Source organism: Lampetra fluviatilis, chromosome 1 (genome assembly GCF_964198595.1).
Source record: "Lampetra fluviatilis chromosome 1, kcLamFluv1.1, whole genome shotgun sequence".
NCBI lineage: Eukaryota > Metazoa > Chordata > Hyperoartia > Petromyzontiformes > Petromyzontidae > Lampetra > Lampetra fluviatilis.
The window spans coordinates 13004823-13022204 of record NC_136275.1 but is presented as its reverse complement, the minus strand read 5'-3'; the positions used below and the strand labels follow the sequence as shown (position 1 = coordinate 13022204).

Here is a 17382-nt window from a genome sequence, read left to right as displayed (position 1 = left end):
TATTTGCTGTTGAGGCACTTTGCAATATGAATGTCTGAATAAAACCCGCTTAAACACTCTTGCGCTCAGCAATAGCCAGGGTCCCACCTCGCAGAATGTTGCCGCCGTCGCCAGGAATGTCCCTTTTGCTTCGCTGCAGAAGCATCAGCCAGTGCTGCACATCATCCGCAGTGTCCGCATTACAGAATAGCGTGCGCGAGCCAGACACCAGTGCAAACGTGTGTGGTCTGAAATACAGTAACGCACGGTGTGGAACTCCAACACTCCTCACGCCTACTCGACCGCTCCTTTTCTCCTCCCCACGAGTTGAAATGTTCCTGGGATTGGAAATCATTGGGAAATATTTAAAATGTTATCACTACTCCGTTTCAAGCAGAATAATAAGCAATTTAATGGAACATTTTTTTACTTAAAGCTTTCGTGACTGCAGGAATTCATATTCTTGGGTCTTTCGGTAAAGTCATGTAGATAGGTTAAACAAAAATCCAGAAAGGGACACCCCTTCGTCCTATCGTCTCCACCATTGACTCACCCACCGACAAACTGGCCCGATTTCTGTCTGAGACCTTACAACCATTCACTGGTAAGACCACCTCAGCTGTACTCAAATCAGCTCACTTGGTATCGTTAATTGAGGACATCTCACTATCTCCAGGTGATTTGCTCGTTAGTTTTCAATGTGGTCTCTTTGTTTACCAAAGTTCCTGTGCTTGACACCATTGCAATCATTGAAGATTTGGTCCAACAAGGACTGAATGCTGATGTACCGGCCCTGGTGAGACACTGCCTCACCAACACTTACTTCATCTGGAATGGAACATTCTACAAACAAGTTGAAGGTACCCCCAATGGGTTATCCCTTATCTCCAGTTGTAGCCAATGTTTTCATGGAGAAATTTGAGACAGATGCCATCCAGGCATCCACTCTACATCCGTCCTTGTGGAAGAGGTATATAGATGACACGTTCGTCATCTGGCCACATGGCCGACCAGCTCTGAACCAATTTCTCAACCACATCAATTTCCTACACCCAGCCATAAAATTTACCATGGAGGTGGAAAAGGATGGCAAGTTACCATTCTTGGATGTTTAAATCGAAAAGAGACCAGATGGCTCAATGGGACAGTCTACAGGAAAGCCACCCATACGAATGCCAACCTAAAACCTGACTCCCACCACCATCCTGCCCAGAAGAATTCCCTCATCAACACTCTACACCATAGAGCTCTATGTATTTCCGATCGTTATCACCTAGCCAGTGAACTGGAACACGTACATCAAGCTCTCAAGATGAATGGATATTCAGACAACACACTCCGTAAAGCCATCACCCCAACCGTTGGGAAAGAACCATTTGAGGACCCAATCAAAACCATCACCTTGCCATACATAAGCAGGGGTCACTAAAAAGATTTCCAAAATCATGAGCAAACACAAGATCCAGGTTCGATTTAATACAGTACCTAAAATTCGTGATCTGATCCCACCTGTGAAGAATGTGATCCCTGACATGCAATACACCGGCGTCTACAAACTAAGCTATGTCTGCGGCAGTAGTCACATTCGAGAAACTAAGCGACATGTCTCGGACCGTGTTCGTGAACATAAGGCAGATCTGAAACACAGTAGGACCAATACCTCGACCGTGGCTGATCATTGTTTTAATGCGGTGGGCTCACACGAAATTGATTTCTCTAAGACAAAGATATTTTGCAAGCCCACTGGCTTTCAACAAAGATTCGGTCATGAAGCCATCCATATATATAGACACAGACACAATTTCCACCGAGAAGATGGGTATAAACGGAGCAATCATTGGAAGGACCTTATCAATAAGTTTAAGTCATAATTGGCTATGATGTTAGTTGTGCTTTACTCCCATTTCAAACTTGCTCTGTCACAGTCACTTCGCGCGCCGACCCCTTGGTTGCGGCTCTGCGATCTGCCATTAACATGATAATCTTACATTAACATGCTAATTTTCACCTGGCAGCCCTTTGGTGGAAAACCAACCATCATCGGGTTGGCTGCCCACCACTTACATTATCATTGGTTGCTGACATTTGGGTTTACGCCCATTTAAAACCCTTATAAACAGTTTGCCTTCTAATCCCCCTTTTCCTGAAGACGACCGCTTGTGTTGTGATCGAAATGTCCGAGTGTTTTGTTTAACCTATCTACATGACTTTACCGAAAGACCCAAAAATACAAACGTTTTTGTTTCCACGTTTATAAAAAAAATGTCAGCTGCTGCGGTTGTCATGGAAAGTAAACCATCCAGAAGTGAGCACCTTCTCACCACACTCATCGCACCTTGCGAATAAACAAAGTACTCAATATTAACACTCATATGATCAAAGGACAATTCAGAAATATATAACAAACTCAAATAAAACCAGAAAATGAGTAATAACAATTACCTAGAGTTTTTATATATCAGAAGCCCCCCACTCCTACCGATAAAGTTAATACATAGCTTATAACTAAAACAACTTACTTTTATGTGTTTAAAGGAGCAGAACAGGCCACACAATGTAGACTTCGCATATACAGTATATCTTGCATATATATTACACCAAAGGGAGCTTGTGGCTGTGCAATAACCACAGATGAAGGCTGCTTGAATTTCACCCACGATAAATTCTTTGGCAGATAGTTAGCCGGGGTAAAAACGCAGCTTCATCAGCAGGCGCAGCTGCGAATCCTCTGAGCAGCAGCGCTTAGCTGTGGGAGCTGACCGGGCAGCAGCGTCGAAGGGCAGCCGCGAATGAGCGAGCAGCGTTTGGCTGCACGCGTCGCAACGCTGCGGCGTGAGCAGGAAGCCAGGATGTGGGCGAGTGCCCCCCCCCTCCAACCCTCCCAACCCCTCCAACAACCTCCACCCCCCCCAACACCCTCCGCCCCCAACAACCCTCCCAACACCCTCCACTCTCCACCTCGCCAAGTGACCACGTGGTTGCAGAGTCACGCCCAGCGTGACTCGTCCGCCGTCTGAGGGCGCCTCGTGGAGGCGTCTCGGCACGGGTGGGTGGCGGGGGTGGTGACCGCATTGGGATCATGGCCAGGAAATAAACCCAGAAGCTGCCCTCCCTCATGATTTAGTGGCTTGGGCCGCAAGCGCATGCGATGAAACGTGGCCGGCTGAGTTTTATCCCAAGTGCTGATAAATACTGTGCAGGAAAAAATGGAGTGTGCAGTGTCATGTAATGTTACATCTCCACGACACATAAATGTGTGTTGCTCATAACAAATTTGGAGTTTAATCATGTTTCAACTGTCAATTAGCATGTATGTGTCCACAGTCTGCCCATTTCGAATAATTTGTTTTTAAACAGTTACCGATTCGGAGGATACACTTTACTGTGCAGGTCTTTAGATTTATAAAGGCTGAATCACATTCACCCTGATTATTACAAGTGTAGTGACATCGCGGGATGTCACTGTGTAGTGCCGGCCCGAGAGAGGCACGGTGTGCGGTGCATTGACATCATGGCTACCACTATGGTGTGGGTGTAGTACCAGCCCTAGAGGGGCTCGGTGAGCGCTGATTGATAGCGCAGGATGGCATCACGCTTGGCGTGCAGTGCCAGCCCTACAGGATAGGGTGTGGGAGTGCCGGCCGTAGGAATGAGGTTACTAGAGGCCATGCCACTCTGGTTGACCCGAGAGGACACGTGACCGTTTCAGTCTACAAAGGGGCCCAAAGTGGGGGCTAGGGGTGGTCACGTGGTCGGGGTCCAGATCCTGCTCGAGGATTCTGGAAGGTGGTCGTGGCCAAGGGCGGAGCCAGCCACGCTGCAGAGAATATAAGCCGGGTCCCCCAGAGGGATTGGCGTTATTGCCTCCAAGAGTACGTCTGCGACTCAGTTGAACTCAATACACAAGTTTAACCAAGTAGCGTCACCAGATATGGTCAACCCCGCTGCCAAATGAAGGCCTCTCAAAACCACCACAATCTCAATCCTGCGATTTAATATGAAACTGTCACATTTGGCCAAAAGTGCTAAACCCACTGAATGTCAATGTTCACCCAATTATAAAAGTGATTTCACTTCAGTTCGGGTGATCCGTAATGCACAAAACAAGCAAATGCTTCTTACACTATCATTAGCTCATTATCTGACATGATACACTTACCCTATCTCACCTATTTAAGACTGTGTACAAGTTAATATTCCTAAAGGATGTCATTTGGCACTTTCCTGATAGTGACACATTTAAAACCTGCCATGTTTTTTTATTAAGCTGTTAGTATTCTAATGTTTATATAAGCATCAACCTATTAATTCATATCAACATTTAGTCTAAGGATGGCTACATTCTTGACTTATTTTTTAAGCCCTTGGACATTTAACCTCATAAATACAAGTTTCACAATTGGTAAAAGGATTCTGTTATTTGCAAAGATTTATATGTATTGCCACATCAAGGGAATTCCAACGCTGTCATTACCTCACAACATAAGCATGACTTCAACCTCACACCACAAGGCCCTGGTCTCCGCTGAGAAAAATCAGCATTGCATAGTCTAACCAGCAAGACCTCGGCGTGACACACGCACACACGGGGTGTCATGACGTCACATCAGTCACCCACGCAGTAAAGCCCAAGTTCATTTCATTCTGCAAAGCACAACGACTTGCATAAAAAATCCATCGAGAAATAATAACCAAACAATAGCTGTAAACAAAACCAAATCTAAATAACAAACAGTATATTCAACTTTGATTTAAAGCTTTCGTGACTGCAGGGATTCATATTATGTGGATTTCACACCTGATGATGATTGCTTGTGTTGCAGTCGAAACGTCGTGAAAATGTTTATTGTTTTATTTTTATATTATTTTATTATTTCCCTTCTACGTGCCTTTACCGAAAGAACCAAGAATATAGTATATTCAACGTTGGCACAGAATATGTGCGTCAACGTCGGTGTAAGAGAGAATTTGAATATGGAAAGCTGAAAGTAAAGACGAGTGTGGGTTAGGTGTGGCCTCACCTGTCAGGATCGTCTGCATCTGCGTAAGCCTCATCGAGCATGCCAGCCTCCAGCGAGCCCTGCAGACAGCACAACAGAACCCTTCAACACACAATTACAAATAACCCAATAAGCCACTTTCGGTTATGTCGTCTTGCAGTATTGGAAGGGTGTGTCAAGTGATGTCGGCTTTATAAAAAAGACACTTGTGAGTGAACTGGTACCAGGGCTGAGTTGGGGTCAGACGACTCCTGGAACATTTTCTGGAGTTGACCTTCCGTGGCGCCTCGCACTCGTTCCAGGAGGCCGAGCCACCGACTGTGTCGAGACAAAAAAGGTTGAGGAAAGAGATTGCGAGAGAGGTAAATTGAGTGGGGGAGAGGGAGAGATTGAGAATAGGAGAAATTAAGCAAAGTAAAAAAGAGCAGAAATGTGTTTTTGTGGATAATGCAATATGGGGTGACAAAATATTGTTTATAAGCAAAGGAAGCACAGGAAGGGACTGTTCTTGGCTAATCCCTGGAATGAAGCTGTGAATGGTACACAGATGGCCAGGATGCAGCGTACGTCCACCACATGAAGTGGAGTATAACCGAGTACTGCTGTGGCAGAGACCAATCCTGCGGTCCCTGAATGCACCACGTACAAAGTGCAAGTTATTTCATTTTCTAAATGTTTGGCACCGAAACAACTGGATTGTGACTGGATCACACCGCAGCAAGTGAAAGCACAATTAAATTTGCTTTGCTACTCCAACTTGCAAAAGTTTTTTATTTTATTAATTGAACTTTTGTTATTTTTAAATCCTTTATATTAAGTTCGCGTGCTTGCTTGCGTGCTTGCTTGCTTAGGACCGTGCAAATCTTTCGGTCGTTTTTTAACCCACTTCCCGTGATCCAATCGAGCTGACATTTTCCACACAGACTCGTTGTGCCAGACAATTATTGTTCGTGAAAAAAAAATCCCAAAATTTTACACTTTTTAGCCAAAATTTTTTTATTTTACATATATTCAAATAGAACGCATTCATGGCTTTGGCTGAACGTCAGAGTGTAAGAGCCCAGAGCGTAACCCCTCCACAGGCCGTGGCGGAGTAGCGCAGTTGGTAGCGCCCTCGCTTCCCATGCCAAAGGTCGCGGGATCGATCCCCGCGTCCTCCACAGGCGAATATATTTTTAAATCCTTTATATTAAGTTCGCTGCCACGCATATAAAGGATTTATAGTGAAAAACTTTGTTTTTACGGGTTATACTTATTAGTAATTGAAAAAAAAGTCATAAGGCTTATTAAATGGAACTAGACCAGCATTGGTCTAGTTAAGGGCTTTCAGCATATTTTCTCAAAGACTATCTTTTTCATTATCTTACCTAAATAAAGTTACTATAATAGACAACAAAAACGTTGCGTTTGTTTAAATAGTATGCACTCAATAGTAAATATATTTTATTTTAATAAAAGTTTTTTGGACATCCAGTTGGCTTAACCCAGATTTGCTATGTATAGTTTTACACTTCAAAAGTCTAGACTTCTTGACACTGAAGAGAAGTGGAAATGGTAACGTTAAGAAATTTCAACTGACAAAGACACAAAATGTAAGCGGTTTTGTTTTTATAATAAATCTCCGAGAAAGCTGTGGTCAAAGAATGTTGTGTACTTTGTGTTCTTGGCTCAGCAGGGGGTTATCAGTCACAGAAACATGGAGGTGTGGGTGGGACATCACAATGCGCCTTTCCTGTTCTGGCATGTGGTCACCCACTGGGCAGTAGGGACACTGAAAAGCCAGACACACAGGCCAGTGCAACTGGTTCCCCGTGTGACAAACGCCGTCAAGCAAACGCATGATGAAAACCATCAGCACAGATTGCACTAACATGCAATTTGTCAGGAAAGACGCAACTTTTTAAAGTAACAAATCATAAGCGTTTTTTTTAAGAATTAGATTTTTACTTAACCAAATTAACTAATGGCACTTTGGCCTACGGGACATACGAATTCAAATTTTCTTTCTCAAACTTTCGATTTTCTTGCCCTAAACCATTGTCTCTTCTCTGGTCACTATAGTCCAGAATTCCACACTGCTCCCTCCTTGTCCCCTCGTTTGTTAGCTGGTCCCGCTTCCCCAGTCCTCTCTCTGCGCGGCCCCTCCCCCCTCTCTCTATTTAAGGCCTCGGCACAGATTCGTTGTTCTTCTGTTTGTCTTGGTGTGTGTCTCACTCTGTGTGTGTCTCTCTGCATATGTGTCTGCCTATGCTGTTCTCGTGTCTGTGTTTTATCATTAATTCTTACCTGATGATGGCTGCTTGTGTTGCAACCGAAACGTCGTATTCTATTATTATTTGATTAGATTTTCTATGTGACTTTACCAAAAGAACCAAAGAGTAATTCCGGCAGTAACGAAAGCTTTGAATCTATTATGTTACAAGTGAATTGACTAGGAACAAGATACCCTGTCATGGGATCTCCTTTGCCAGTACCAAAATATGATAATAGGTTTTCCCCTTTTTTCTGGCAAGAAAAAAGGGGAAAACCTATTCTTAAGATACCCTGTGCCTGAAATGATAGTTTGTTCAAAACTCTACATGTAACACAATGCTATGTTGAAAACACTTGTGTCAGGGAAGAGTCTTTGGCAATCTTTGTGGCCCAGAATAAGCTTCGAAGCATTTTTCTCTGATGGCAAAATTTATAGACTTAAGCAGCAATGCCCAGGTGCAGGAGGCATCTCATGAAAGCAGCAACAACCAAAACTAGTGGCAGCCCGTCAGCGTGTCCGTCGGTTGCAACTGCACCTGGCATCCTCTTGGGACGGAGCGCGCAGGCGGTAGGTGCGATCCTCCGTTATGACGTCAAAGCAGTTCTCCCTGTGCTCGTCACCAAACACCTCCCTGCAGACACAGACCAAGAGTGAGTTTCGTGGAACAGGCAGAAGCCATCGGCAGCGCATGTTTATCTCACTTGTGACCCATGAAAGCCCGTTGGATTTACAATCATGCATTAAACACTATAATCGAATATTAATGTCTAGATTTAAAATTATCTGACGGTGTACTTCATTCTTGTAATCACTCTATGAATGACTTATGATTTTATTCAATTGTCTGTGTAAGCCCTCACTGGAAGTCAAGTTCCTTTTTCAAGGTGATAGTTTGTTAAAAAGGAGGAAACGAACACTCATCATACGAGAAGAACAATCAATACTGGTTCTTTCGTGACTTTACCGAAAGAGCCAGAGAGTATGGATTCCTGCAGTCACAAAAGCTTCAAATCAAGGAAGAGCAATCAAGCTCCGCAAAGATGGATTGATTCTACGGTTGTACTGCCATCTCTTGTTTATCCTGCAACCCAAGCCTACAACACGTGGTATTCCCAGGCAGTCGGCTAATGCAATTACTAACCAGATTCAACTCTGCTTCGTTTCCAAGATCTGATTAGATCAGGCATTTTAAGGGTGATCCCATCGTAGGCAAACACCGATGTGCACACAAAAGTGTACACTTCAGTGTTATTATGTAGAACCATACAATTCAGTACGAGTGAAATATAAGTACATTATACAAAACATTGAGTTCGAATTTTTATCGTAAATGCATTCAATCGACCTTAATCACATGGAACTTTTGGCCTTCAAACCCTTTGTTGGTTTAAAACAGAAAATAAAGAACCTCTCTAATTTTGACTACACACATTGCATAATGTTAAAAAGAGAGAAGTGAAAGCAGAAATGTATGTTAGATGCCACCAGCACAGCCCAATGTGAAATAATAACTCACAGGAGGCCCTGGGAACACACAGAGTGCGTCCATGTGAAGCCACATGACCTACCAGGGCTGCCTGAAATGGCGTGGGGGAGTGCGTGGGAGTGCGTGGGAGTGCGTGGGAGTGCGTGGGAGTGCGTGGGAGTGCGTGGGAGTGCGTGGGAGTGCGTGCGACTCAGGGGACCTGACCTCACAGACGCGAGATCGATGGTACCGCGCTGCCTCTCCTCACGATCATTGTCGTAGTATGCCAGGCCGGAGGGCTGCAGCACGAACCAGCGACGTTTCCAGCTGCGGCGAGCAAGACGCAGCGGTGGCCGCCCCTGTCCCTGCTTGTCCAGCCACCCGGACAGCGTGGCCTCCCGGTGTGTGCGGAACCACGTGAAGGTGCCCTCGCTCAGCACACACCATCGCCGCTTCCACGCAGCCGCCAGGCTCTCTGCTCCGGGGCATCGGCCGGCACCACGTGTCAAATTCATGCGATTTCGTTACGATTTATCTGCTAGCATTCAGGATTAGTTAATCGTTTTCAGATAAACGTTAAGCAGGTGAAATGTTGTTTCATACTGACAAGTTTCTATCTTGCATCAGCTGGCCAATTTTACAAATGTCTTATTCTGTGATCCCCCAAAATAACATTTCGAAGAAGCACTTATTTAATGATGTCAATTATTTATTCCGTTTACTCTAGAAGCCTTTAATCCTCCTGTGAAAGGCTATGTTTACGTCTTCGAGTGTGACATCTAGTACTTCCTCTTATTATTATGATCTAATTCTTATGTTTGGCATATTTGGCCCATTTCATATTTTTCCTCTTCGTCAGACATGTTAGTAAGAGGACGTAAACAAACAAAATGCAGTGAAATAAACTGGATGCACAATAGCACAATATGATAACTATACCACTCATCGAAATGTGCAGACATACGTGTACGTTGCACTCGCACAAATAAACACATATTTACACTGCAACTACGAAGCCAGTCTGATCATAAAGGATGGCTCAACACACCCATGTGCCAACATTCTTTCTCAACGTGAGATAACAATCACACCTTGACATTTACCGCATTAAAGTTGATTGTTTTCTTCTCGAGTACATTTCAGTTGGTGGCACTGACAGGTGTTCCCCGGGACTGCTATGCTTGTACGCTCATGCACGTGGATGTGCGTGTGTGCGCGTGATTTGAGCATGCAAGCCTAATAGTGCCAGGCAGCACACACATACGGGTGTGTGTGTGTATGTGCAAGACTAACTGTGCCAGGAAACACACGATTGCGTGTGTGCGTGTGTGCGTGTGTGAGTGTGTGTACGTGTGTGCAGGCATTAGTGCCAGGAACACACACATTGGTGTATGTGGGTGTATGAACTGGGGAGTGGTAGTGTAGTGGTTACCAGCAGCCCGAGTGCGATTTCTGCTCACAGCCAACATTGGTGACAAATATCTGGACTGGTTGCTGGGCCTCCTGTAGGTTGACTCAGCCTAAAATGTGTACCTCGTGTGGTGTTTGTTGCGTGTGTGCCTGTTTGTGCATGCTCACCCTGGAGAGAGAGGAAACCCTGGTGGAAGGGGGGACCGATGCTGCTGTAGACGGACTCGTCCTGCAGTATGGACTCTTCGTCCGACACACCGCCTCGTACCACGCACTCCCCCTCACTCTCAAACTGGGCAAATGCACGCACAATGTCCACAACATTGCTGCATTCATGACAGGTGTTAGTGCATGATTTATATAAGCCAGGGCACTCGCTTGCAATGCTGTGGTATAAATGGTGCTTTAATTTACACTTATGCAAGCACCATATTTCAGAGAGCTTTTTAAGACTCACCGATGACAACTGTTCCCTTGGGTTGCCCCATCCTGTGGCCGAGTTATTTCGGGAGAAATCCTCTCTGAAGCTCCCCTGGTCCGTGCACATGCTGTTACGGTACAGTTCCCCTTTGCAGCTCCTGTTTTGGGTATCCGTTACACTGGGTGAGATTAAGGCGTCCTTAATGCCTTCCCTCTCAAAAGCCGAAACGTTTCCCTTCACCGTTCCTTCGGAGCTTCCCCTGGCTCTGGCAGACTTGGTGCCAGAGCCGAAAGAGAAGCGGTAGGTGCAGTCCAGCGTCACCGGCCGACTGTTCTGCGGCACCTGAAATGTGGTGCTGCAAGTAAACACTGCATCGTGGTTCTCCACCGTAGAGTAAACGTTCTCCTCGTCCGGGTTCGTGTGGGGGGAGCCCGGCTCGGTGGAAGCTTTGCTGCCCTTGTCTGCCGGGTCGGCAGGGCGATTGCTGAAGAATCCAGAGTCGCTCACTCGCTTGTTATCCACTATGGCATACTGGATAAGGGGGTTGCACGTGGCAGGGGGCACTGCGGCCGGTGGTGGCACCATCTCGTACACGTGGGTTTGGGAGTCTAGTTCGGATGCCAGCTCATACCAGTACGGGGCGCTGGGCACAACTGCAGCGTCACAGGCTTGGGGCGAGGAGAGGGCTGGAGCCACTGCCGCTTTGACAATGCCGACATCCATGGTTTCGTTTGCGTAAAGCTGCTCTTCAGAAGAAAAGTCTACCTCGCTGCAGGTATGAGCGCCGCTCGTTCGTTGATCGCTCAGCTGCTCGACCACATCCAATCTGATAGCTGTGGGCTTCGACAGCAAGGTGGCATCACGGTACAACACCTCCTCCTCAGCTCCAAAACCCTCGTCCTCATCCTCCTCATTTCTGCCAGTTTCATTAACAGCAGTGGATGCACCATGTGCGGCAGGTGTCGTCAGCTCAAGCTCTGGGATTTCAGCATACTCGTTCTCTAGTGGTCCCTCATTTTCTTGATGCAAGCCATGATCCTTTCCGGTGACTTCTGTAGCGAAACTGGACTTGCTGCTCTGTAGAGCAGGCAAAGGTGGACACACAGCCTGTGCTACGTTTCCTTCAAGAGACTCTTCAATGCTGTGGAAGATGTCGTCAAAGCGCAGAGACTCTAAAAACTCGTGGCCTGCCCTGGTGGCCTCGGCGTCAAGCCGCATGGCCTCCTCTGCACCCAGCAGTGGGGGGCCATGCTCCTCTGAGCTGTATGGTGAGACCACTTCAGTCTGCCCACCAGCAGAGCATTGCTCCTGCTCTCTGCAATTCTCGGATATGCGCTGTGATCCAATGGCAATGGGTTGAATGTCAGGAAAACATTCAGTGCAATGCGGCAGTGTCACATTAACCTGCAAAAGTTCAAATGCTTTGGTAACGTCAACATCTAAACCTGTTTGATTACATTGCACTCCCGAAATTGTGCCTCTAAGTGGCTGGGCCATCGGTTCCTTGTCAAGAGGCAACTCTAACAAGTGGAACTCTTCAGCTTGTTTCATGTGCAGCATATCTGGAAAAGCTAAGGTACCATCCTCATGACAACTGTCGGAAACCCTTGTAATCACAGTATCATTCTTCTGCCCCACATTCAGGTTTAGGTAATTTGAAGAGCCAATAAAGATACCAAACTCTGCCATCTCATCAGATTGCCCTGACCCACCAATGTCTGTTTGAAAAGTGTCAGTGGCCATTTCTCTTGCAGGCAACACCAAGTGGTTTTTATGACTTCTCAAGTACACGGATTCATTATCAGTAGTCAAAACTTCTGGGACAGGACTTTCCTCCATTCTTAACACCGTGGCTTCCTCCACGCCTTCAATGGCGAGTGACTCTGTACCCATGTGAGAGGTGTTGGTGTTGTCATTGAGTTCAATAGGAATGTTCTCATCCGTCAGGACGGATGGCATTGTAATCTCTGCTGTGCCTTGATAATCCAGCTTGGCTGCGCTTGGCGGACACGCAAACTCCACGCCCGGTGTGGAGGCGACACATGGAGTCAAGCAGCACGAAGGGATGGCGCCTGTCCCTGGGAAGGCGCTGGCAGCTGTGGGCAGCAAGTAGCGCCTCCGCCAACGGTGGGTGCGGTAGCTCCTCTGAATGGTCAGCACACTCTGCAGCACCGTCCTGTACCACTTCCTGCATCGCAGAGAATCAGGAGCAGCACGAACACTAGCAAAACACTAAATCAACTGTATTGTATAAATTAATAGCCTTAAAATAGGAGTTTTTTTTCACGTGACTAAATGACACCCAAAAAACACATTGATTACATTTTAAACTAGATTCTAAGCTTTCGTGACTGCAGAAATTACTCTTTGGTTCTTTCGGTAAAGTCACGTAGAAAATCAAATCAAATAATAATAGAATGCGACGTTTCGATTGCAAAACAAGCAACCATCATCAGGTAAGAATTAATGATAAAACACAGACACGGAAACAACATAGGCAGACCCAGATGCAGTGAGAGACACACACAAAGACACACTGAGCGAGATACACACCAAGACTTCTTAATTTGACTAAATTTGCTTTCTCAAACTTTCGATTTTCTTTCTCTAAACCATTGTCTCTCCTCCGGCCAATGTGGTCCAGAATTCCTCTCTGTTCCCTCCTTGTCCCCTCGTTTAACCGCCTCCCCAGTCCTCTCTCTGCCCCGGCCCCGCCACCCCCTCTCTATTTAAGGCCTCGGCACAGATTTGTTGTCCTTCCTCTTGGTGTGTGTCTCGCTCGGTCTGTCTTTATGTGTGTCTCTCTTTGAATGTGTCTGCCTATGTTGTTTCCGTGTCTGTGTTCTATCATTCATTCTTACCTGATGATGGTTGCTTGTGTTGCAATCGAAACGTCGTATTCTATTATTATTTTATTTTCTACATACATTTTAAACATTGGCTCTTCAATATAACTGTGGCAAAATACTCTTCTTTATATTAGCCCTCAATTAAAACGTATTTAAATATATACTTAACAATTCCCACAGGCTTAAATGGCAATACACGCACGCGAACAGTAGATTCATATAATTGCTGTGCAAGCTAGGACACGACCATGGCGTCTTCTTTGGGATAACATGGCAGCTGAGGCCTCCAGCTCCAACAACACAACTGGTTGCCTTTGCCCAGGGAAAAACAATCCAGCAAACAACTGTGCACATTTTCAGGCTGTGTTGACGCTTATATTTTGTTCAGAATGAGTGCATGTCTGCACAACTGCAACAACTCAAATGCTACGTTGTCATAATGGTGCCAATTATTTAAAAGCCCTTGTGGTGAGGAGATGTATTTGTATTTGGTTGCAGTAATGTTGTTAGAAAATATAGACAATATGAGTAAAAAGGTTTTTTGCAAGTGGATTTTTTGTAGTAAAATCTATATTAAGGTCGCAGAGTGTTATGGGGTTAATCCACAATACTTGTCAGGCACAAGATTTTTGGTCCAAACGGGGAGCTGCAGTGGTGCAATGGTTAACAAAAACCAAACACATTGTGGCATCGAGCAAAATTCCCACCAAATGAAATACGGGGGAACTTGTGAAAAAAAACCCCAGCAGAAAACCAATGTGGGTGGCTGTCAAACTATAACTGCGGCGGGCGCCCATCTGCTGGTCTGGACACGCCGCCAAACAGTGCGGGGCCCTCACCGTGTGGCGTAGCCGAGCGCGTGGGCACGGATGACTGTGGCCGCCCTGTGCCACTCCTCGATGCGCTGTCGCTCCAGCTCCCGCTCCAAACCCTCATGCATAAACACCTGTTCCAGTAACAGCACGCACAGCAACAACGATCCCCCCCCCGTCTATTAAGCTTTGAATTTGTATAGACTGCTGGAGCAACTGCTGTTGGCAGGAATATGTGAAAGCTGACACAGCGAATGAGGGGGTGGTGTGGCCAGCACGGTGCCTCGCCACCTTTGTCTCCCCATTGTTGATATTTACACAACCCACCAAATACTCTTTTAAGGCTGATTCGACCAACGGGAGGCCCAGGATAGGTTCACATTAGCGATTGATGTTGGCCATGAGCGGGAACGAATTCAGGTCGTCGAGTTCAAAGTGCGGCGAGCTAACCACTGAGCTAGTGCTCCCCACTCCATGCATGTGCACACACGCATACATATGTATGCACCCATATATGTAAACACATGCACTCACGTATAACAAAACAGGCACACAGTCATGTATGTGTAATGACAGTGGAGTCCACATGCGGTGTGAGTGGATGAGTGGCCGCGGGAGGTAATGACAGGAGAGTCAGCCTGCAGTGCGAATGCACTAGTGGCCACGGGAGGTAATGACAGGGGTGTCAGCTGTGAGTACGAAGGGACTGGTGGCTACGGAAATGATCGAAAAGGGAGCGTGGTCTAGTGACGGAAGAGGACGGTAGAATCTGCTCGTGGAGCGAGCGTCCAGAGTCAGCGAGAAGGTTCGGAAAAGGGGGCGTGACCTCGGTCCGTATGCAAAAAAAATGCGCAGGAGACTCGGGGCTGTTGCAGTGGGGTCTCCGCCTGTGTCAAGTGAACGTGTCTTTAATAAAGTGCCATCTCAAGAAAAGTGTGTCAAGTCGTATTTACATATGCAAACATGCAAAAAAACATGTACGCATATATATACACGCTTGTACACACACGCCCAAAATGCACACAAGTTTTCAGGCACCAATAAACAAAGTGCATTTACAACAAAACAATAATGACCAATGACATAAAACCTTCATGTATGCATCCTTTTGTGTTTGTAGAAATACATCAATAGATTTAAAATAGAAAATCCGAGTCTTAAAGACAAATAACAGAGGCCACAAGTTCATTTAATAGTCTGAGACCACCCCAGATGAAGTCATCCTGGCCTGGGGAATGCTGTAGCCTAATTGGAGTGAAACACGATCATTACTAATGACAAGCGGTGCGCCTAGGAGGGCAGCCGTATCTGCTCCTCATGTATACCGGCTCTAAAAACCTGCCAGCCAGTGCTTCTGTAGGAGTTCAATTTAATGACAAAGAACTTACTGGACACAAATACAAAAAACTCTTTGTATGATCTCCAGTGATATGCTCAAAGCTCTCTAAAGTAAAATATGTGCACGAACATGCTTGAAAGCAATCCTTGCCATCAAAGACAAAGACCACCTCCCTCCCCGTATAGCCTTAACAAACGGTTCTGTTGGGGCAAGTTAGCGAGCAGCATCTATGAAGGCCGATACAATACACGAGGGGGTGGAATGCCAGCACTAATTTGAGGCCGAGTCGACCTAGGGGAGGCCCAGGACCCGTTTAGATAATCGTCACTGGTATTGGCCATGAGCAGAAATTGACTTTGGTCGCTGGGTTTAAAGCAGCACCCTAATCGCTATACTACCACTCCCTCACAATCCTTGCCATCTACCCCCTCCTACACATGCATTCAGGACAAAATACATTACTGTGCAGCACACAATGGGAACTGGCTTCCCCTTTTAGGGCCACAATTCCGGTGATGACAGACCGTGTTTTGCCAAACGCACAATAAAAATTTACTGGCAATGTGTGCCCTCTCCTTGGAAATTGAGGCACTTATGGGAAATCACACAGGCTGAGTAAGCCTTTATTAACCATACTGGCAACCCAGAGCACAGTGCACGACACAGGAAATAGAAGAAACATAAGTAAAAAAACATACAAATAAAAACATCAAATGCACTTATTACAATTGATCTTCTGAACCTATTTCCTTTAGACCACACAGAGTGGCAATGTAAAATGATAGGGATGCTTTCCAAAGGCTGGAATATTGTCACATGATGCCAGCTGCCTTGGCAACTCAGTTCAAGTTTATTTATTAGGTATAGCCCTGTGAGCCATTCGGCTCTTGAATCGGGTGCAACCGCAACAAACAAAAACATGAACAAGAAAACAGTGTAGGTACCAATGTGACTTTTTCACACCTCAGGCGTGACCTGTCATGCCTTTGCTGCCATCCCCTCATTTCCTGTCTCGTAAAGGCTGCTGCGCTTCCTCTGCCAAGAGGTTTAACAATTTGAAAAAAAAATCTTCCTGCAGCAGAAGACACATTTATAGTATTTCCTCGAGAACCCACAAAATTTAATTGAGATTATTAAGCATGTACAAACTCACCACAAATGTGGACTCTCCTGAAAATTGGGATATTTAAGTGGTGGTCATGGTTAAAAGCTTATTCCCCTGTCTGGGAGACAGAGTTGTGCATATGCACAGGAATGTACATGACCAATCTTACATCACATAAGTAGGTGTGTGTTCCTTTGCGAACATGCAATCCTTTGCATCCCTGTGTGTGCATGTGTCCCTGTATGTGCGTGTGTTGTGCTGGCCGCCAAACCCCATGCGTACCGTGGCGGGTTTAATAGGTGCTCACTAACAGCACTTGCACAAATAGTCCAAGGCTATACGGGGATCTTTGTATGTCCTGTGTATGTGTGTCCCTATTTATGCGTCTCCGTATATGTGTGCGTGCGTGTCCACATTTGCAATGCTGCCTTACCCTGCTCTTGCCAAGCTGCCACTGTGTTTCCGAACTGTCATAAACGCGCAGGAACGAGGCACAGCGGCTCCGCGTGTCCTCCGGCAGTGCTAGTTTCCTCATCAGCACACGGTATCTATGCTCGGCATCGCACCACACATGTACACAATTTCTACTGTGATATAAATGCGAGTGACATCACGATTTTACAAGCAACTCACAACAATAATACTCAGATATTTCAAGTTTGAACAAGAATTACTCCATCAATAATGGAACGGCTAAACCGATATTGCAAGAAGACATTAGCAAATCACACATCAGAATGGGAGTCAG

The 17382-nt window shown here is 45.9% G+C and overlaps 1 protein-coding gene across 2 annotated transcripts in view; it reads right to left on the bottom strand.

The window, feature by feature from the left end:
• Positions 1-17382, bottom strand: part of LOC144932589 (unconventional myosin-X-like) — a 47193-nt gene that overhangs the window by 10870 nt on the left and 18941 nt on the right. For both annotated transcript variants that reach the window (XM_078856810.1, XM_078856819.1), the window contains exons 3-11: positions 17068-17182; positions 14218-14324; positions 10566-12717; positions 10277-10400; positions 8924-9173; positions 7769-7864; positions 5204-5297; positions 5001-5059; positions 88-227 (exon numbers count right to left, since the gene is read on the bottom strand). In XM_078856810.1, the coding sequence (XP_078712936.1) occupies positions 88-227; positions 5001-5059; positions 5204-5297; positions 7769-7864; positions 8924-9173; positions 10277-10400; positions 10566-12717; positions 14218-14324; positions 17068-17182 (3137 nt within the window). The remainder of the gene's footprint in view (positions 1-87; positions 228-5000; positions 5060-5203; positions 5298-7768; positions 7865-8923; positions 9174-10276; positions 10401-10565; positions 12718-14217; positions 14325-17067; positions 17183-17382) is intronic.